This window comes from Pan troglodytes, chromosome 1 (assembly GCF_028858775.2).
Source record: "Pan troglodytes isolate AG18354 chromosome 1, NHGRI_mPanTro3-v2.0_pri, whole genome shotgun sequence".
NCBI lineage: Eukaryota > Metazoa > Chordata > Mammalia > Primates > Hominidae > Pan > Pan troglodytes.
Genome location: NC_072398.2, coordinates 225,872,676 through 225,894,020, shown reverse-complemented (window position 1 = coordinate 225,894,020; position 21,345 = coordinate 225,872,676). Strand labels below are relative to the sequence as shown.

The window sequence follows — 21,345 nt, the reverse complement described above, 5'->3', positions numbered from 1 at the left end:
CATGCTGGACTAGGGTGGGCCCTAAACTCAATGACTGAGATGCTCATAAGAAGAGGAAAATTTGGGGCCAGGCATGGTGGCTCACGCCTGTAATCCCAGCATTTTGGGAGGCCAAGGCGGGCAGATCACTTGAGGCCAGGAGCTCGAGACCAGCCTGGCCAACAAGGTGAAACCCCGTCTCTACTAAAATTACAAAAACTAGCTGGGAGTGGTGGTGCATGCCTGTAGTCCCAGCTACTCAGGAGGCTGAGGCAGAAGAATCACTTGAACCCAGGAGGCAGAGGTTGCAGTGAGCTGAGATCGCACCACTGCACTTCAGCCTAGGCCACAGAGCGAGACTCCACCTCAAAAAAAAAAAAAAAGAAAAAGGCTGGGTGTGGTGGCTGACGCCTGTAATCTCAGCACTTTGGGAGGCCAAGGTGGGTGGATCACTTGAGGTCAGGAGTTCGAGACCAGCCTGGCCAACATGGTGAAACCCCATCTCTACTAAAAATACAAAAATTAGCCAGGTGTGGTGGGGCACACCTGTAATCCCAGCTACTCAGGAGGCTGAGGCAGGAGAATCGCTTGAACCCGGGAGGCAGCAGTTGCAGTGAGCCGAGATCAAGCTGCTACACTCCAGCCTGGGTGACAGAGTGAAACTCTATCTCAAAAAAAAAAAAAAAAAAGAGAGCAATGTGGACCCAGACAGAGACACACAAGGAAGAAGCCGTGATGACAGCAGCGGGGAGCGGGCGACACAGCAATGCCGAGGATTTCTAGCCACCGCCAGAAGTGAGGAAGATTGAGGAAGAACGAGGAAGGCTTCCCCCGGAGCTCTCAGAGGGCTCTCCCCGAGGTCCACGGAGGAACGGGCAAGTGCCTGCCCAGCCCGGCCTGGCCAAGGATACGTCACGATGCCCGCCAGCAGCCAGTAGTCATGGCGCCGGTGCCAGATGTCGTAGATTTTCCCAGAGGATACAGCAGCCCGCTCCTCGTTCTGCCACAGCGTGTGCAACTCTGGGAAACAAGCCAAGGTGAGCAGGGTGAGAAGTGCCCCAGCTCTCACGCACAGGCAGGCTTGGAGAGCCGCTCCCTCCCTACTTGCCACTGCCTCCACCCCCAGAGGTCCAGTGTTCCAGCGTGGCTAAGAAAGGTTATACGATGGACTTCCATCAACCAGTCACACTCTAGTATAAAGTTAACCACTGGTCTAGACTCCTGGGACCCACAGTCAGGAAGCCTCAGCTCTCTGCCCAACCCCCAACCCCAATACCCGTGAAGCCCCCGTCCGCGATGTTGAACATGAACTTGAATTTCCCCTTCTTGTCCTCCTTCTTCCCCTCGTCATCTTCCTCTTTGTCACCGTTTTGCTGTGTTTCAATGGGCTCCTTCTCCTCAGCCTTGGTGTCATCTGCCGGGGACAGATCACATTCATCCATCCATCCATCCAAAAAGCAGTGCCCAGCGGCCTCTCTCTGCCAAGCACGGGGGACCCAGGAGGCAAGTAGAAAACATCCCCTTGTCCTCAGGGGGCTCACTGCCCAGAAGGGTCTTAAACAAGCCAACGGCCTCTCTCTCTGTCCTTGGCAGGGAGGCTTAGCTCCAGGCCCTAGTGCTCCTCCCCCACCACATCAGGACCACCCAGGAGTAGGACAGGAGAGCACTGTGAAAAGTACAGTTCAAGTTCAAAGACAGAGCTGCCTGAGGGGGCTGATCTGAGGACAACTGTTCCAGAACATTCCAGGGCCTAGAGGTATGCAAAGCTTCCAGCTGAACCCCAAATCCCCCAGGCCAGGCTCTATGACCAGCTCTCCTTTCTCTTAGCGGCAAGGGCACAGCAGGGCTCAGGAGAGAGGAGGGGAGAGGCTGTCCCCGGAATTGGCTGTGAGGGGCTGGTGAATCCAGGCTCCCATCTGCCAGCTCCAATCAGGCCTGGGGCCAAGGGGACAGCGCCTGGGAGACTGTGGGAGGCTGAACAGGGTCCAGAGGGCACCCTCAAGGGACCATGGGGCACAGGTAGAGAACACAGAAGAGCCCCAGACCTGGCCTGAGTTCCGAACTGTCCCCTCTGCTGTGGATCAAGCTCAGCTCCAGCTTGTCCAGGATCTTCTCCTTCTCAGGAAGCACCTCCTCTGCAAGAAAAAGAGGGTTCGCGGCATGGGGTGGGGTCCCAGAAAACAGAGAGGACTCTGGGCTGGTGGCTTTCCACCCACGGAACCCTATCCATCAATATGTTCCGCAGAGTCCAATAGGTGCCACCAAAAAGAGCTCTCCTCGGCCAGGTGCAGTGGCCCATGCTGTAATCCCAGTATTTTGGGAGGCCGAGGCAGGAGGATCACTTCAGACCAGGAGTTCAAGACCAGCCTGGCAACATAGTGAAATCTCGTCTCTACAAAAAATACAACAAATTAGCTGGGCTTGGCGCCATGCGCCTGTGGTCCCAGCTGTTCAGGAAGCTGAGGTGGGAGGGTCGCTTGAGCCTAGGAGATCAAGGCTCCCATGAGCCGAGATGGCACCACTGCACTCCAGCCTGAGTGACAGAGCAAGACGCTGTTTCAAAAAAAAACAGCACACAGAAGATGAGTTCCCAAGAAGAGAAGGAAATCACCGGGTGCCAGGAAGGAAGGGGAAACTGAAAGTGAGGAAGCAGGAGCTGGTGTCCAGGGGCCCCAGGTTGGGGTGATGAGACACCAGGAAGAAGCCTGGAGAGCTTGGAACTTGGGGCTGTGTCTCAGGACCCAGGCAGGACAGGGGAGGCCTCAAGCCCAAAAGATGCAGAGAACTGGAATGATGCCAACACGCTCCAACACCGTGGTCTCTGAAGGAAAGTTCTCACCACTGGCCACGGGAGTGAGATGGCCTGTCTCCACCACGGGATCAAGGAAAAGAAGGTCTCCAGTGAGGAACCCACACCCAACGCCTTGTCCTCGTGGGTGTGGGATATGAACTGGACCACCCAAGGCAGAGACAGCATCATAAAGCTGCTCCCAGAGGGACACCGCCCATGAAACCTCCCGGCCTGAGCCTCCAGAAACAAAAGGGGAGGGACGCTCCCACTCCCCAGAGGACACGGAGCTCCTGCAGATAAAAACCACAATCCAGGCCGGGCGCGGTGGCTCACGCCTGTAATCCTAGCACTTTGGGAGGCCGAGGCCAGAGGATCACAAGGTCAGGAGTTCGAGACCAGCCTGACCAATATGGTGAAACCCTGTCTCTACCAAAAATATTTTTTAAAAATTAGCCAGGTGTGGTGGCACGTGCCTGTAATCCTAGCTACTCGGGAGGTTGAGGCAGGAGAATCGCTTGAACCCGGGAGGCAGAGGTTGCAGTGAGCCGAGATCACACCACTGCACTCCAGCCTGGGTGACAGAGTGAGACTCCATCTCAAAAAAAAAAAAAAAATCACAATTCCTGATGAGGATGCACCCAATCTAAACCCAGAAAACAATGATCCCCCACCAGCCAACGCACAGGAAGCAGACAAGCGCCTGGGGCTAATAGGACAATGTCGGAGACTCTCAAACAGAGGTGTCCAATCTTTCGGCTTCCCTGGGCCACACTGGAAGAAGAACCGTCTTGGGCCACACATAAAATACACTAAACACTGATGACAGCTGATGAGCTTATATATACATACACATAAACACACACACACACTTTTTTGTGTGATATATATATATCACAAAAAAAAATCTCATAATGTTTTAAGAAAGTTTATGAATTCGTGTTGGGCCACATTCAAAGCCATCCTGGGCCACATTTGTCCCACGGACCACACAGGTTGAAAAAGCTCGCTCTAAAATAAATATGTCTAGGGTGACCAAAGACAGAGAAAAAAGAAAAAGAAGGAAGAGAATCCACAGGGAAAGAATAAGACTCCCTCAAAACTAGAAAAAAAAACATAAAATTTCTAGAAATGTGGGCGGATCACTTGAGGTCAGGAGTTTGAGACCAGCCTGACCAACATGGTGAAATCCTGTCTCTACTAAAAATACAAAAATTAGGCAGGTGTGGTGGCAGGTGCCTGTAATCCCAGCTACTCAGGAGGCTGAGGCAGGAGAATCACTTGAACCCGGGAAGCAGAGGCTACAGTGAGCCGAGATTGCACCACTGCACTCCAGCCTGGGTGACAGAGCGAGACTCCATCTCAAAAAAAAAAAAAAAAAAGGGGGGGGCAGGCGCGGTGTCTCACGCCTGTAATCCCAGCACTTTGGGAGGCCGAGGCGGGCAGATCACGAGGTCAGGAGATCGAGACCATCCTGGCTAACACAGTGAAACCCTGTCTCTACTAAAAATACAAAAAATTAGCCGGACTTCGTTAGCCGGGCGTGGTGGCGGGCGCCTGTAGTCCCAGCTACTTGGGAGGCTGAGGCGGGAGAGAGACTCTGTCACAAAAAAAAAAAAAAACGAAAGGAAACACACAATCATTAACATTTTAATTGCAGAATTTAATTGCAGAATTCCAACATGGGCTCCAAGACTTCTGGCCCTTGGTGTCCACGCCCTGCAAGATCCCCTGGAAGGTGAAGAGGACAAACTCGACTCCCCAGAGCAGGTTCCGTTTTGCGGCACGGGTGACCTTAAAACAGGGAGATGACCTGAGTAGGCCTAACCTGACCACACGAGCCCTTTTCTCTGGCTGGTCACAGAAAAGGAAGTCAAGGATGCGAAGCACGGGAGGGTTTCTGTTCACCACTGCTGGCTTGAAGACAGACGAGGCTACATGGCAGGAATGTGGTGGCTTCCAGGTGCTGAAAACGGACCCAGCTGACAGCCAGCAAGGAAATGGGACCTCAGTCCTCCAGCCTCAAGGAACTGAATTCTGCCAACAACAAGGAGTGAGCATGGATGTGGACTTTTCCCCAGGGCCTCCAGATGAGAACTCAACCTACTCGATACTTTGATGTCCTGAACCTTGTGATATCCTGAGCAGAACACCCAGCTACACCACGCCAGGCATCAGACCCACACAACTGTGAGCTCATGGTGAATGCTGTTTTAAGCCACTAAGTTTGCAGTAATTTGTGACACAGCCATGCAAAATAACACAACTGGGAAGGTTTCAAAAAACAGCTGTGCAAAGAAAATATACATGGAAGCTGGATCTGAAGATTACTCAAAAAGCCTGGCAGAGAAATAGATAACAAAAAAGAAGCAAAAGATATGAAAACTTATCAGCCCCCATCTTTTGCTAACCTTGTACTCTGCTTTCTTCTTTAGAGCATTTGGAGTCTGTGGTTGAACAACACGTATTTCTGTTTATTGTGGATTGCCTGTGTTCCCCAGTGGAATACAAACTCCACGGAATGAAGCTTTCAGCTGTTTTGGTTCATTGCTTGTGTCCTCAGTGCCTGGGACAGCATCTGACACTCAGCAGGCTCAAAATATATATATGCATGTGTATATATATATGTTTGTTGGATGAATGAACCAATCAATGAGTAATAGGAATTCCAGAAGGACAAAATAAACATAATGAGGGCAAAGAAAATATTCAAAGAGAGAATGACTGAGAATTTTCCCACAATTGATGCAGGACATAAATATTCAGCTTTAAGAATCACAGTGAGTCACACACAAAATAAACAAAAACTCCACTCTAAAAACAAAACAAAAAATACCCTCCATTGTAGTGAAGCTACATATCACCAAAGACAAAGAGAATGTCTTCAAAGCAGTCTGTCAATGTGAGAAAAGATAGAAATGACAAACTTCCTAGACAGGAGCCGCAATTACACCAACAGCAGCCTTCTCAGCTTCTCAGCAGCCTTCTCAGCATAATGAATGCCAAATAAAAAAGGAAGAATATCTGCAAAGTGCTGAGGGAAGATCCCTATCCCATCTTCAATTGTACTAACTATTCAAGAGTAAAAGAAAAATAACAATGAGAGAATTTACCATTCCCAAAAAAATTGCTGAAAGCACCATTAAAGGTGTACTTTAGGAAGGACTTTGAATGAAGCAATGATGAACAAATAGGCAAACACAAACTGGTAAGAATGTGAGAAGATCTAAAAAAGGATTTAAAATTTAGAAATAAGCATAACAACAAATTTGGGAAAGTAAAAACAAACTGAAACTAAAATACTGGGCAACAGCATCGTGGCAGATGAAAGGGAAGTGAGTTAGAGCTAAAGCTATCTAAAGTCCTCATATTACTCAGGGGGATACATGTTAAAAATGTTAAGAGTACAGAATGAAATTGACTATAAACCTTCCAAATGAGTTGAGGGGGAAAAGAGGAGATATAAAGAAAATTTGAACAATCCAAGAGATGGCAGGAAAAGAGGAAAAAGGAGAAAAGAGAAGGGTAATATATAAAGTACAAAATAAGATAGCAGAATTCCATCCACATATCTAGTTATTACAATAAATGTAAAGAGATTAAACTTGCCAGCTAAAAGATAGGGACCCTATAATTAGATTTTAAATGATGAATCCCCTATACACCATCTACAAAAGATAGACCTAAAACATTACAAAGAGATTAAAAGTGAAGAAATGAAAGAAAATATTTGTAAATCATATATCTGATGAGGAACATGCATCTATATAAAGAACTCATACAAGCCAGGCACAGTGGTACACGCCTGTGATCCTAGCTACTCAAAAGTCTAATACTAGAGAATTACTTGGGCCCAGGACTTCAAAGCCCTCCTGGACAACATAGTAAGACCCTGTCTCTAAAAGTATTGATTAATTAATTTAAAAAGAACTCTTACAATTCAATAATTTTTAAAAATCCAATTTTAAAATAGACAAAGGATCTGAAAGGACATTTCTTCAACAAATTATACACAAATGAGCCATAATCACATGAAAAAATATTCAACATCTTTATGCACAAAGTAAACTCAAATCAAAATGACAATGAGATACCACTTCTCACCCACTAGGGTGACTATAATCAAAAAGACAGATAATAACAGGTATTGGCAAGTATGTGAAGAAACTGGAACCCTCACACATGCTGGTAGGAATGTGAACTGATGCAATACACATGGAAAACAATTCAGCAGTTTCTCAAAATGGTACAGAGAATTACCATATGATCCAGCAGTTCTACTCCTAGATATATACCCAAAAGAACTGAAAACCTACACCCACACCAAAAAATGTGTACACAAATGTGTACAGTAGCCAAAAAGTGGAAACAACTCAAATGTGTATCACTATGAATGGATAAACAAAACAAAACATAGTAGATCCATACAATGGAATATTATTTGGGCATAAAAAGAAGTACTGCCTGTAATCCTAGCACTCTGGGAGGTCAAGGTGGGAGGATTGCTTGAGTCCAGGGGTTCAAGACCAGCCTGGGCAACATGGCAAAACCCCGTCTCTACAAAAAAAAATACAAAAATTAGCCGGGCGTGTTAGCATGTGCACCTGTAGTCCCAGCTACTTGGGAGGCTGAGGTGGAAAGATCGCTTGCACCCAGGGGGTCAAGGCTGTAGTAAGCCAAGATCATGCCACTGCACTCCAGCCTGGGTGATAGAGCAAGACCCTGTCTCAAAAAAAAGGAATGAAGTACTAATATATTCCACAACATAGATGAACTTTAAAAACACTATGCTAAGTGAAAGGAGACACACAAAGGGCCAAAGTACTGCATTATTCCATTGGTATGAAATGTTCAGAATAGGCCAGTCCATAGGACAGAAGTGATTGCCAGGGACTGGGAGGAAGAGGAAGAAATGGGGAGTGATTACCAATGGGTAAGAAGAATTTATTTTTGAAGTGATAAAATGTTCTGGAATTAGATAATGGTGATGGTTGCACAACGCTGGATGTACTAAAAATAACAAACGGTATACTTCATTACTTTTTTTTTTTGAGACAGAATTTCGATCTTGTTGCCCAGGCTGGAGTGCAGTGGTGCCATCTCGGCTCACTGCGACCTCTGCCTCCTGGGTTCAAGTGATTCTCCTGCCTCAGCCTCCCGAGTAGCTGGGATTACTGGTGCCCACCACCACGCCCAGCTGATTTTTGTATTTTTAGTAGAGACGGGGTTTCACCATGTTGGCCAGGCTGGTCTCAAACTCCTGACCTCAGGTGATCCACCCACCTCAGCCTCCCAAAGTTCTGGGATTACAGGTGTGAGCTACCATGCCCGACCTGAATGGTATACTTTAAATGGCTCAACTGTATGATATGTTAACTATATCACCATAAAGCTGTTATCTTAAAAAAAAAAAAAAAGGAATAGAAAAAGGCGTAACAAATATATACTAAACAAAAGAAAGAGCAACCCAAATCAGCAAAAATAAACTTTTTTTTTCTTTTTTGAGACGGGATCTCGCTCTGTCACCCAGGCTGGAGTGCAGTGGTGCGACCTCAGCCTCTCAAGTAGCTGGGACTACTGGCGCTCGCCACCATGCCCGGCTAATTCTTTTGTATTTTTAGTAGAGACGGGTTTCACCATGTTCGACAGGATAGTCTTGAACTCCTGACCTTGTGCTCTGCCCACCTCGGCCTCCCAAAGTGCTGGGATTACTGGCATGAGCCACCGGGCCTGGCCCAAAAATAAACTTTTAAGCAAAAACTTTAAAGAGGGATAAGAGGGTTATTACACAATAATTAGAAGCACACTTCACAAGAAAAATATTAAAAGCCTGAACAAATATGCACCTGACAACCCAGTCTCAAATGATATGAAGCAAAATCTGGCATTATAAGAAGAAAGAGATTCATCCATAATCATAATGAGAGATTTTAACACAAGTCTCTCAGAAACTGACTGATCAAAGCAAACCAAATACTAGTAAAGATATTAAAAACTTGAACAATATAATTAGCATGCATTATCTACTGACCTAATGCGCATATATATATACATGTGTGTGTGTATATAGATACGTGTATCTATATATACGTATATATAGATACGTGTATCTATATATACGTGTGTGTGTGTGTGTGTGTATATATATATATATATATATATATTTTTTTTTTTTTTTTTTCTGAGATTGAGTCCCTCTCTGTCGCCCAGGCTGGAGTGCAGTGACACGATCTCCACTCACCGCAACCTCTGCCTCCCAGGTTCAAGCAATTCTCCTGCCTCAGTCTCCTGAGTAGCTGGGACTACAGGTGCATGCCACCACACCCAACTAATTTTTGTATTTTTAATAGAGACTGGGTTTCGCCATGTTGGCCAGGCTGGCCTCGAACTCCTGACCTCAGGTAATTCACCTGCCTCAGCCTCCCAAAGTGCTGGGATTACAGGTGTGAGCCACCATGCCCAGCCCTAATGCATATAGTTAGAACCTTAAACCCAGCAATTAGGGAACAGACATTTTCTTCAAGCACACATACATCATTTACAAAATCTGACCGTATCAGGCCAGAGAGCAGGTTTCAACAACCTCATATAGACTCATGTTTTCAGACCACAATGCAATTGAGTCAGAAATCACTAATGAAAAAGTAGCCCAATCACCCCCAATCTCTGTATGGTAAGAAAAGTTAAAGACCAACGGGCAAGGTGGCTCATGCCTGCAATCCCAACACTGTGGGAGGCCAAGGTGGGTGGATCACTTGAGGTCAGGAGGTCGAGACCAGCCCAGCCAACAGTCTCTACTAAAAATTTAAAAAAAAAAAAAAAAAATGGCCGGGCGCAGTGGCTCACACCTGTAATCCCAGCACTTTGGGAGGCCGAGGCAGGTGGATCACGAGGTCAAGAGATCGAGACCAGCCTGGCTAACATGGCAAAACCCAGTCTCTATTAAAAATACAAAAATTAGTTGGGTGTGGTGGTATACACCTGTAGTCCCAGCTACAAGAGATCGAGACCATCCTGACCAACATGATGAAATCTCGTCTCTACTAAAAATACAAAAATTAGCTGGGTGTGGTGGTACACGCCTGTAGTCCCAGCTACTAGGGAGACTGAGGCACAAGAATCACTTGAACCCGGGAGGCGGATGTTGCAGTGATCCGAGATGGTACCACTGCACTCCAGCCTGGGTGACAGAGCGAAACCCTTTCTCCAAAAAAAACAAAAAGTCCATTAAGTCCATGTATAGAGGCCTGAGCTCCTGGCCTCCCCTCACCAGGGGGCCTGCAGAGGGTTGGAGTCTACCTCTCTGCCAGGGAGAAATGAGCGCAAGTACAGCCACCTGCCCTTCTCTGAACCCAGGCCTGCTGAGGCCAGACATGGCACTGAGGTCGGTGGCCTGCAAGAAGCCCCAACCTCTCGGCAGCTGCTCCGGGGAGGGCGGGGCCTTCTCCGTCTCCTCTGGCCGCTCCTCTCGGGCTCTCTCCTTGCTGGCTGGGCTCTCGTGCTTGTCCTCACTCTCCACTCTATCCAAGGCGGCTGGAAGGGCCTGCAGAGGAAAAGCCAGGAGAACTGCAAGGCCTGGGGCCTCACCAGGAACGGAGGGCGGGGAACATGCGCTGGGCTGGGAACCCAGTCTCCTGGCTCCCGTCGCTTGCTCCCAGCCTGCTCCCCGCCGATTCAGAGCCCCGAAAAGGGAGCCAGGAGGCCTGGGTTCCACCTCGCTGTACAGGGCCTGAGAAGGTCCCCAGACCCAACCTCCACCCCACACACACCACAGGCCCAGACGCCAGCAAGTTCCACACCTGGACTTCCAGGGGCTGCCTTGGCTTCTGTGCCCCGGGGTCTTTCTCATCCATGTAGCCCAGCTGGGCTTCCATTTTGTCTGAAAGATCAAGGGAAAGGGCTGAGACAGGTGGGCTCAGACAGGAAGGAGTAGGGCAGGGAGTGGGGTGGCAGAAAGAAGAGGTGGGGGCTTGGCCTTCAGGAGGCTCCACTGCAGCCAAGCACCTCCAGGAGAGACAAGCAGGATCCCCGGCTAAGTCAGAGAGGCCAGGCCAGGCCTTTGACTCAGGAGTGCTTGGAGGACCTTGAACCCAGTAAGACCAAAGTGAGGGGCTGTCAGGACGGGGCCGCACACAGCCGTGGCTGCTCATCTGGAGGCAGGGAAGTGAGGCAGATGGAGGCCCAGATTGGGAGCCACGACACCCGCTCTGGTCCCAGCTTTCGGGCAGGCTGGCTGGTGTGTGCCTCTGGACAGGGGGTGAATTTCCTCCCTGCCAAGCCAGCCGCCAACACACTGCAAAGTGCTGGTCACTTACACGGCTCTGAGAAGCCCTGGGAGGTGGGCACAGCTGGGAAAGCGGAGGCCCACGGAGGTTAGGTGACTTGCCCAAGGTTAGACAGAGTTCAGGCCAAAGCCAAGAAGCAAACCAAGATGTGTCCACCTCCAAGGGCTCCCTTGTGCTTGGAGGTGCAGCTTCTCAGGGCCTGGCCTCACCCATCACCACGGGATAGCTATGTCCGCCCCAGGCCTGTGAGGCCCAACCGACGGACCAAGTACTTAACAGGTATTTGCTTCACCCAAATAAATACCTAGATCACCAAAGTGACACAGGCACAAATGACCCAATTAAGTGTGCAAAGAATCTGAAAAGACATTTCTACAAGTCTACAAACAGCCAATACACACACGGAACAACATTCAGCGTCCCTGGCATCAGGGAAATGCCAATCAGAACCACAGTGAGACACCACCTCACGCTCCCAGGACAGCTAGAACCATGAAGGCAGAGAACAATTACTCTGAAGACGTGGAGAACCTGGGACTCCCACACAACACTAGCAGGAATGTAAAATGGTACAGCTGCTTTGGAAAACAGTCTAGTAGTTTCTCAAAAGGGAAAACAGGGTTATCACACGGCCCAGCAATTCCATTCCTAGATATCTGCCCGAAAGAACTCAAAACGTATGTCCACGCAAAAACATAAAACACAGCAGCATTATTCACAGCAGCCAAAAAGTAGAAACAATCCAAAATCTATCGACAGCGCAATGGATAAGCAAAATGCAGTAAATTCATACGAGAAAACGTTATCGGCCAGGCGCGGTGGCTCACGCCTATAATCCCAGCACGTTGGGAGGCCGAGGAGGGTGGATCACCTGAGGTCAGGAATTCAAGACCAGCCTGGCCAACATGGCGAAACCCTGTCTCTACTAAAAATACAAAAATCAGCCGGGTGTGGTGGCAGGCACCTGTAATCCCAGCTACTCGGGAAGCTGAGGCAGGATCGCTTGAACCTGGGAGGCGGAGGTTGCAGTGAGCCGAGATCACGCCATCGCACTCCAGCCTGGGCAACAAGAGCGAAACTCCATCTCAAAAAAAAAAAAAAAAAAAGGAAGGAAGAAAGAAAAAGAAAACATTATCAGCCATAAGGCAGAATGACAGAATGACTGAAGCACTGATGCACGCTGCAATGTGGATGAACCTGGAACCCCCAGGCTGAGTGACAGAAGCCAGACACAAAGGCCCACGCACTGTGCGATGCCATATACACGAAACATCCAGCATTGCAAAATCCAGAGACAGGAAGCAGGTTAGTGGCTGCCCAGGCCTGGGGTGGGGGGATAAGGAGTGGCTGCTAATGGGTACAGGGTTTCTTTTTCAGGGAGAATGAAAATATTCCGGCCTTAGGCAGTGGCGATGGTTGTACATCCTACAAATATACTAGAAATCACTGAATAGTACTTTTTTTTTTTTTTTTGAGATGGAGTCTTGCTCTGTCCCCCCAGGCTGGAGTGCAGTGGTGTGATCTTGGCTCACTGCAACCTCCGCTTCCCGGGTTCAAGCGATTCTCCTGCCTCAGCCTCCCGAGCAGCTGGGATTACAGGCACGTGCCAGCATGCCCAGCTAATCTTTTGTATTTTTAGTAGAGACGGGGTTTCACCATGTTGGCCAGGTGGGTCTCAAACTCCTGAGCTCAGGTGATCCTCCCGCCTCAGCCTCCTAAAGTGCTGGGATTACAGGTGTGAGCCACCGCGCCCAGCCAGTTTTTTAAAAGAGTGAATTTTGCAGTATGTATATAAATTCTATCTCGTAACTGTCATTAAAATGGAAAACTCTCTGTAGAGTGACATTTCAGCAAACAGAGACTTTGGGGGAGGGAGAGGCCGTCTTCTGTGGGATTGTGGGTTAGACTAGGGGTTTCTGTGACCTTGCCACTTTCCATGACCCCAGTGCCCTCCCCGGCCCGCCCAGCCCACAGACCTGGCAGGCCCAGCGGGGCTGGCAGGAGGTGGGCAGGGCTGGCGGGCACTGGTGTGTTGGGGTCCGAGGAGATCACCTCGCCCGGCTTCTTCCCCTCGGGCCCCTCAGGGATCAAGTCTGGGGTGCTGTACTTCCCGTTGACATGCTCAAACTCCTGAACCTGGGGTGGTGGGAGGGAAGGTGGGAGGGAAAGAGGGAGGGCAGTGGTGGCAACTCAGCCCTAAGGGCCTCAGGGCAGCCAGGGGGGCTGAAAGTGTCACAGGCTTGGGGTAGCTGCTGCCTCCGCCCAAGGCTGGCCAAGCCAGGCCCCTCCTGACCACAAGCTCCCCTGCCCACCCTCCCACCCTCTGTGTGTCCTCCAACTATATGTAACCCACCATCCTGGCCTCCACCCCACAGGCCCCTCACCCAGAAAGGCTTTCCAGGTCAGCCCCTCTGGCCTGACTCGGACCCTGGGCAGCTGTGTGGCCTGAACCAGGCACTTGTTCTCTGACCACTGACCCACAAGGGACAGCACCAGGAGCCCAGGCAGCCACCAGGAAGGGCCCTACAGAGAGTTACTCACCCACCTTCTTCCTAACTAGTGACATGACCCCGATGCGGGTCAGCACGTGCTGCCTGGAGAGGCCCTCCCGGGGCACGCCGTCTGCGAAGGTCTCTGCACCATCCGCCCCCGGCTCACACAGGTGCCGCATGAAGAGGGACACATAGGCTCTGGGGTGGGGGGGGGGGGGACTGGGGCTCAGGGAGTCGGGGGCCGGCAAGAACCCTCTGAGAGGGCTGGCAGGACCCCAGGGGAACTCCTGGCTGATCTTCAACCATCGCCCACCTCCTAGTCAGGCCTGGGCCAGGCCCGGGAAAGGACAGAGAGGGCCTCCCTGGCGAGGGGACCTCCTAGGACAGCCCTGGGTGACGGGGATCTTCCTCGCTGCCATAACACCAGCTGGTTTGGGCAGGGGCGGATGGTCAGTGTTTGCAAATCAGCCCTGCCCGGCACCAGGACTCTAGCCACCCAAAGTCCAAGTGGCAGTGAACTTTCCAGACGGCCTCATCCTGGCGGAAGCAGACGCTGCCCTCTGTGGGGCTCACCCGCAGGACCCTGCCCTACTCAGGGGCAGGTGGTCACACCCTGGGCCACCACCTAGCCCCTTTACCTAAACTCCTTCTCGCTCTTCCCTCGAAGGTCCCGCACCAGCCAGTGGGAGTTGAAGGCGTCCTGCGGGGGCATGCCCCAGCGCATGATGGCGTTCAGAAAGGCCTTCCGCTGTCGGGCGTTGAAGCCCAGCACCTGGGAGAGTGGAGCGCGGGAGTATGAGCCCAGGGCAGAGAGAGGTGGGGGTGGAGGATTCTGGGATGGGGGAAGAAAAGCATGGGAGGAGGAGAAGGTAGGAAGAGGGCACGGAGAAGGCAGGGGCCTCCACCTGGGGCAGGACCCTGACGGCGAAGACCAGACCAAGTTCTTTCCCAGCTCCACCTCTACCTGGCATGAGACCCGGGGCAGTCCCCCAGCCCTCCTCCATACCCCAGGGGCAGCAGGAAGCAGGGGCAGAAAGAGATGCAGGAACAGACAGGCCCCACCTCGATGTTGCCACCAACTCGGGCGAGAAGTGGGGGCAGGGGCTTGTCCCTGTCACTCTTCAGCTGCCTCCGGGATTGTCGTCGTCCACCTGGGGAGCAGCCCGCCACAGTTCCTCAGGTGGGAGCCCAGAGATTCCTGACCCCCAAGGACAGCGGGACCCCAGACCAGCCCCGCTCCTGCTGCCATCAGCTCCCCTGACATGGCCTCAGCAGTAGCCCAGACCACTAACACTGAGACTCACTCTGCCCTTCCGGCCTCTCTTCAAAGTCCTCATCCTCATCCTCAGAGCCAATGGAATATTCTGACTGGTTATCAGAGAGCTCATCCTGCCACTCTGCAGGGGGCCAGACAGAGGGGCACGGAGTGAGCTGTACAAGCAAAGCCCACCCTCAAGTTCAAGCATGCCCAGGGCCACGCCGAGCCCCTGCACCCCAGCTCCATAAAAAAGCAGTGACAATGGCCCACATACTTCCTGTGGGCTCATTTAGTAATCCCAACACCACCACGTTATACACTAAGGGTACCACGTGTACCCACACATTACACATACTGTTCTGTGTGCAAGGGACGTGTCCAAGGCCACGTCACAAGCAGTGGTGAAGTCACTGAACTGAGCCACACCTTGTTCCCCCAAACACCCAGCACCTCTGCACCTGCCCCCAGTCCCCTTTCCTCCAAAAACCTGCCTCCCAGCTCCAACCAGCGCCGCCCAGCATTCCTGGCCCCTGCCTCCCAGGGGGGTCCTGCACAGGGATGCCCCAACAGAATCCTGCCCCACCCTCCACCTCTGGGTATGGGACACCCATCCCTCCTGGCACACTCGCCCAGCTCTCCCGGCCCGCACCTCCCGGGGGTTCTGCACAGGGATGCCCTGACAGAATCCTGCCCCACCCTCCGCCTCTGGGTGAGGGGCACCAGTCCCTCCCTCCCGGCACGCACCCTGGTCCTCCTGGGAGGCGTCGTTGTAGTTGACCTGCTTGCGGATGCGCTTGCCCTTGCCCAGGTTGCGGGCCAGGTCCTCCTGCTGCTGCTCATAGTGGTGCCGCAGCAGCTTCTCCCAGTAGTCGGGGTCCACGTTCTCCTCCTGCTTGATGATTTCCCGCTCCACCTCCTCCTGGGGACGCAGCACCACGGGTTCCATGGGTGGAGACATCTCTGCCCTCCCGGAAGCCTCAGGCTGCCTCCACCTGACCTGCCCTTTGCCCCCTCAGGGCTCGAGGATTAATGGGATGGCCTGCCTACTCCAGGAAGCCTTCTCTGATCACCCCGGCCCTAGCTAGCTTTTCTCTCCCTGCCCCTATCCAGTCAATCATTTACTTATTCATCCATCCATTCACAAAGCAAGTATTTCCTCGCCTCCTGCCAAGCACTGAGGTACTGAGTTGAATAAACTCCCCCTTGCCTGCCCTCAGGAGGCTCCTGGTTTCAAAGGAAAAGGTCATGGGCTCACCAGGTCTGCACGGAGGGTGGGGAGCAGAGGAGGAAACGGAAAGGCCTCCAGGAGAGACCCACAAGGAGCTCTTCGGGGACAGCTGGGGTTTGCCCGGTAGAGAAGGGAGAAAAGTGTGGGGTGGACCAGGCGTGGTGGCTCATTCCTTAACCCCAGAACTTTGGGAGGCCGAAGCAGGTAGATCACCTGAGGTCAGGAGTTCAAAACCAGCCTGGCCAACATGGCAAAGTCCCATCTCTACTAAAAATAACAAAGATTAGACAGGCGTGGTGGTGCACGCCAGTAATCCCAGCTACTTGGGAGCTGAGGCACGAGAATCACTTAAACCTGGGAGGCGTTGGTTGCAGTGAGCTGATACTGCGCCACTGCACTCCAGCCGGGGCGACAGAGCCAGACTCCATTTCAAGAAAAAAAAAAAAAGAAAATTGTGGGGCGTCCTGGAACGTTGGCAGTCCAGGTGCAGGGCCGAGATGCAGGCCCTGAGGAAGGGGCGGGAGGGTGCAGCTGGGTAGGGACTGAAACCAGACCCCGGGGACAGGGCTCTGTGCAACGGGGTGGCAGATCAGCTTGCACTTCAGAGAGTGGGGAAGCTGGACTGGAGCCGGGATGACGCCACGGAGCAGGCGGCTGATGTGTGCAAGGGCAGTGGCCGGCCCATGTGGCTGTACTGCCCTCAGTACTGCCTCCGTCCCTTCCCTCACTGTTGTGTCTCTAGTCCTGAGCCCGCGGGTGGAGCGACAGGGCCGCCCTGCAGAGGCCGGAGCACGTGGTTGGAGGGCGGAGCACACGCTGGAGTGCGGAGTCACAGCAGGGAGGGCGGGGCTGCGGCTGGAGGGCGGGGTCACAGCTTGGAGGGCTGGCTGCGGCGGGAGGGCGGGGTCACAGTGGAAGGCGTGGACACAGTGGGGGGCGGGGCTGCGGATGGAGGGCGGGGCTGCGGATGGAGGGCGGGGCTGCGGATGGAGGGCGGGCCGGGGACCTTACCACGCCGTCCTCCTCGCGCACCACGTACTGCGCCACCTTGAAGGAGCTCAGGTACTCGTTCATGTTCTGTAGCTCCGTGTCATCTGTAGCGTCCTGGTTCCGGTCCAGCAGCTTGGAGATGGCCGCATCGTCATAGTGGATCACACTGCTGTCCTCCACGTCCTTGTTGTCACCTGGGGAGCAGGCAAATGCAGTGTGAGGACAAAGACTGCCCTGGTCCAGCCCCGGGGTCCCAGGAACAGACTCCCAACAATGGCCCTTCCCATCCCCACCAGGGGCTGCAGCTGAGAGGCATGGTGACCAGACAGAGGAAACTGCGCTGTAACAGCCCCACTCGCCGCCCACCTGGCAGTCCCAGGACGCCCAAGTGAGGGCAGGTCAGGGAACCCCTCCTCTGCAGGAGCAGCCACCTGGTCGGAGGAGGAGCTGAGGCTGGGCTGGGTTGGCCCCTACCTGGCGGGGTGCTACCGTGCTTCTTCTTTGCACTGGCGGCCAAGTTCCCTCCTTTGGAGGACTGGACATCAGGGATGGGTGTGACCGGCCTCTGGCCCTGAGACATCATGCCTGTCAGACAGAGAAGGAGAGCACTGGTGCAGGACCACAGAGGGCTGCAGGGTTGGCGGGCAGTGCCCAGAGACACCACCCTGGGCTGTCCTAGCCAGGAGATACAGGTGGGGGGTGCAGAAGAGAGGCTGTGTGTTGGAGCGGGCAGGGACCCAAGCAAGCCCTGGATGGGTGTCTCAGCGGGGCCACCCCAGTCCCCTGCCACGCTCCCTCGGAACAGAGGCCCACCCTCCACGTCGTCCTTGAAGAGTTCCTCCGTGCCGAACTTGAGGATGTCGTCCAGCTCCTGCTTGGTCATGGACCCCGACTTGGAGCCGAGGCCGGGCCGCACCACCAGGTGGGTGAGCATCATCTTGCGCTTGGCCACCTGCGTGATGCGCTCCTCCACCGAGGCCCGAGTCACAAAGCGGTAGATCATCACCTTCTTGTTCTGGCCGATGCGGTGGGCGCGGCTGAAGGCCTGGGGAGACCTGCACCTCAGCACCCGTGGCTCACCCAGGGCTCCAGGCAATGGAGAAGATCACACCCATGAGCTCAAGAGCATGGAATGGGCTGCATGACTGTGTAGGGAAAGGCGTGTGGTGCGTCCAGGTGTGTGGAGCCCACCACTGCAGCTGGGCTCCCTCCCTGACTGCGGAGCCTCCCACAAGCCTGGGTGCCAGGCTGGGTTTGGAGTGGAAAAGCTTCTAGCCATTGGAAGCAGGCAGGACTGCAGGTGTGCAAGAGTGTGTGAGGGATGACACGGCCAGTGTGCTGGGTGTAACTGAAGCCACACAGAGCTTCATGGGGGCCATGGGGAGGTAGGAGGCTGCATTTCCCTGTGAGCGAACCACTAACGGGACCACAAGACCATGTGCTGGAGACGCGCAGCCACCTTCTGAGGGCAGCAAGGAGCTGAATCTGCCCAGTATAATACAAGGAAGTGCCTGAGACTCTGTGCAGCCCTACATGAGGTGACCTGGGTGTGGCCGTGTATATCTGTGTATGTGCATGGGCGCACACACATGTGAATGAGACATCAATTTGTATGTGTTCCCCTACATTTGTAAGCATTCAATGTGTGTGTCCCAGAGCCCGAGAGGGGTGGCCAGGTACACTAGGGTGGCTCTATTCCCATAGCCCCTCCCCCCACAGCCCTTCCATCCTTCCTTATCAGCCCCATCTGCCCCTTGCACTATCTTATCCTCCCCCCCACCTCCAACAGGCCCCACTCTCTGCTCCCCACCCCCTTCAAAATGGGTGCCCCTCTGGGTCCCAGGACTCCCTCTTCCTGCCTCCCTCCACGGCCTTGGTCCTGAGGATGATGGGAAAGACCAGATCAGTGGCCACTACGAACTGCTGTGCGCCCTGGGACACTTCCCCTGCCCTCTCCAAGCCTGTTTCCTCCTCTGGACAAGGACGAAGCTGGAGGGATGAGGGCCAAGCTTCCACTCACTCCCAGGGCCCCTCTTGGGGCCGAGACTCCACGGGGGAGGGAGGCCCACAGCACCAGGGTAGGTGAGGGGGTGATGGCAAGAAGGGCATGAAGGACAGAACCTGCCTGAGGCCCGGGATGAGAGGCCCCCTGGGAGGGTGGTGGGCAGCAGCAGCACAGACCTGGATGTCATTGTGCGGGTTCCAGTCCGAGTCGTAGATGATGACAGTGTCCGCCGTGGCCAGGTTGATGCCCAGACCGCCTGCCCGGGTTGAGAGGAGGAAGCAGAACTGCTGGGCCCCGGGGGCTGAAAAAGGCCAGCAGATGGGGGTGTTTGGGGGGGTACACCTTGGGTCGGGAGACGGGCGTGGCAGAAAGGATGGGGGAGAGAAGAGAGAGAAGGAACTGCAGTAACAGATCCCTGGCAGAGAAGGACAAAGCCAGAGACCCCATCAGAGACGGGTGGCCACAGCTGCACTCAGGGGAGCCAGAGGAGGCCTGCCCAAGCCCACTTAGCCCCCAGCGAGCTCTGAGCGCTGCTGCAGTGGGAGGGCACTGGAACGAGGAGGTCAATTTTCAAACCCCAGATGAGCAAAAAACAAAGTGCAAGCCGCCAGCAAGTACAAGCAGAGCCCTAGAGAGCTCAGAGTCCTTCATGTCCCCGCAGCTTCCCACCCCTGGCTTCCCTTAGCCCACCAATGCTGCCAGGGCAGCCCGGGAAAACTCAGGGGCGCAGCTCCGGGACCTGGGGTCCCACCCCACTGGGCAACCCTGTCACAGGATGGCTGGTTCTCAGCCTCTCAGGGCCCTTCAGTGACCTGGGACTGACCACAGCCCCCACTGGAGCTGCAAACAGGCCCCTGGCACACCCAGGGCTTCAGCCACTCCTGCTTCCGCATGTGGCTGGGCCACGTCTAGACCCTGAAACTCTGAACTTGCTATTCCTCCTGGCTGTCTGGCACAAGTGTTTGAGAGGAATCACTGCTTTGGGCGTTTGGAGAGCGTGGCCCCAGCCCCTAAGGGCTGACGCCCCAGGGAAACAAAGCTTGTTACTATTTGCTGCAAACTTGTACTGAAGCTTGCAGCCGACTGCTTCCCACTCCAGAAGTTTCTTTTGCTACAGGAGGAACTCCACCGGCAAGACCCTCCTGACCTCCACCCTCGCCTCTCCTTCCCAGGCAGGGAAGACCAAGCATGGGTGACTCTGGGGAAAGAACCTGATCATGTGTGGCCCAGCCCTTTCACTCTCTCCTGCCTCTGGAAGTGGCCCCAGGTAGCACGTGCATCTCTGTACCTTCTGCCACCATTCACCATATGGCAGGCTCTGTCCAACACCACTTGTAACTGGGGCTTACCTGGCGTCAATATTAGAGGCCCCCGTCTGCGTTTCTCATTGTCTAACTCCATTCCCAACAGGTGTTATCTACTGGGCCCCTCAGAACTCTGATTCCGTGGGAGGAATCCTTTTAACATTGGAAACTCGGGGGAAGCTGCCGCGACCTCGGACTGGCCTGCTGTCTTTAGCAGTTTGTGGGGCTGCTCATCACAACACCAGCTGGGTGACCTGGCTAAGAACCAGGCCTGGGAGAAGAGGCCAAAAAGGAGTCTCAATCAGAACCCTTGGGCAGGATGGGGGTACCATTGAATCTGTCGATCGCCTCCTGCCGGAGGCCCCCGGTGATGCCACCATCAATCCGCTCATACTTGTAGCCTTCGTACTCCAGGAAGTCCTCCAGGAGGTCCAGCATCTTGGTCATCTGCAGGGGAGACGGGCACGTGAGGAACTGCCAAGGAGCAAGGGGCCCCACGGGCCATGGGCGGGGACCCCGCCACAGGCAGGGGAGGAGAGAGCTGCCTGCTAGGTGGGGAGACAGCTGGGACCCAGGCAGGCCCAATGCAGGACTCTGGGGAAGAACAAAGCTTCCAACCTTACCCCTTGGAGCCAATCCATCCTCCTGCCTAGCCCCACAGCCACTTGCCTAAACCAGGGCTCTGACATGAGCCTTCCCTGCTCCCACCACACAGAATTAAGTTCCATCTCACTGCCCTGTATTCAAGGCGCTGCAGGACGAGTGCTCCTTCACAGCCCCCAGCCATTCCAAACTACCTGACTCTCTTCCTGGAATACCCACCCCCTTACTGCCTAGGGAACATAAACATCACCTCTGTGATGTCTTCCCTGATTTCACTCCTCCCCATAAGAAAACAAAGGCAGTCCCTTCTGAGCTCCCATGACCCTGTATAATTCCCTTTATTCTCGAGAGAGAGTTTAGCTGGATATAAAACTATCAGCACACATTTTCCCTCAGTGCACTGGAGATTTTGC

At 53.4% G+C, this 21,345-nt stretch overlaps 1 protein-coding gene across 7 annotated transcripts in view; it reads right to left on the bottom strand.

Annotated features, from left to right (window-relative positions):
• Positions 1-21,345, bottom strand: part of CHD5 (chromodomain helicase DNA binding protein 5) — a 79,703-nt gene that overhangs the window by 9,777 nt on the left and 48,581 nt on the right. For 5 of the 7 annotated variants that reach the window (XM_063787016.1, XM_016953031.4, XM_054662069.1 and 2 more), the window contains 16 exons: positions 20,659-20,776; positions 19,202-19,326; positions 17,834-18,065; positions 17,495-17,605; positions 17,042-17,214; positions 15,547-15,721; positions 14,849-14,941; positions 14,607-14,695; positions 14,183-14,316; positions 13,598-13,742; positions 13,029-13,188; positions 10,567-10,646; positions 10,178-10,310; positions 2,025-2,114; positions 1,256-1,393; positions 891-999 (listed from right to left, as the gene is read on the bottom strand). In XM_063787016.1, coding sequence (XP_063643086.1) covers positions 891-999; positions 1,256-1,393; positions 2,025-2,114; positions 10,178-10,310; positions 10,567-10,646; positions 13,029-13,188; positions 13,598-13,742; positions 14,183-14,316; positions 14,607-14,695; positions 14,849-14,941; positions 15,547-15,721; positions 17,042-17,214; positions 17,495-17,605; positions 17,834-18,065; positions 19,202-19,326; positions 20,659-20,776 — 2,105 coding nt within the window. The remainder of the gene's footprint in view (positions 1-890; positions 1,000-1,255; positions 1,394-2,024; positions 2,115-10,177; positions 10,311-10,566; positions 10,647-13,028; positions 13,189-13,597; positions 13,743-14,182; positions 14,317-14,606; positions 14,696-14,848; positions 14,942-15,546; positions 15,722-17,041; positions 17,215-17,494; positions 17,606-17,833; positions 18,066-19,201; positions 19,327-20,658; positions 20,777-21,345) is intronic. The other 2 variants (XR_010148419.1, XR_010148421.1) reach the window with 1 other exon arrangement.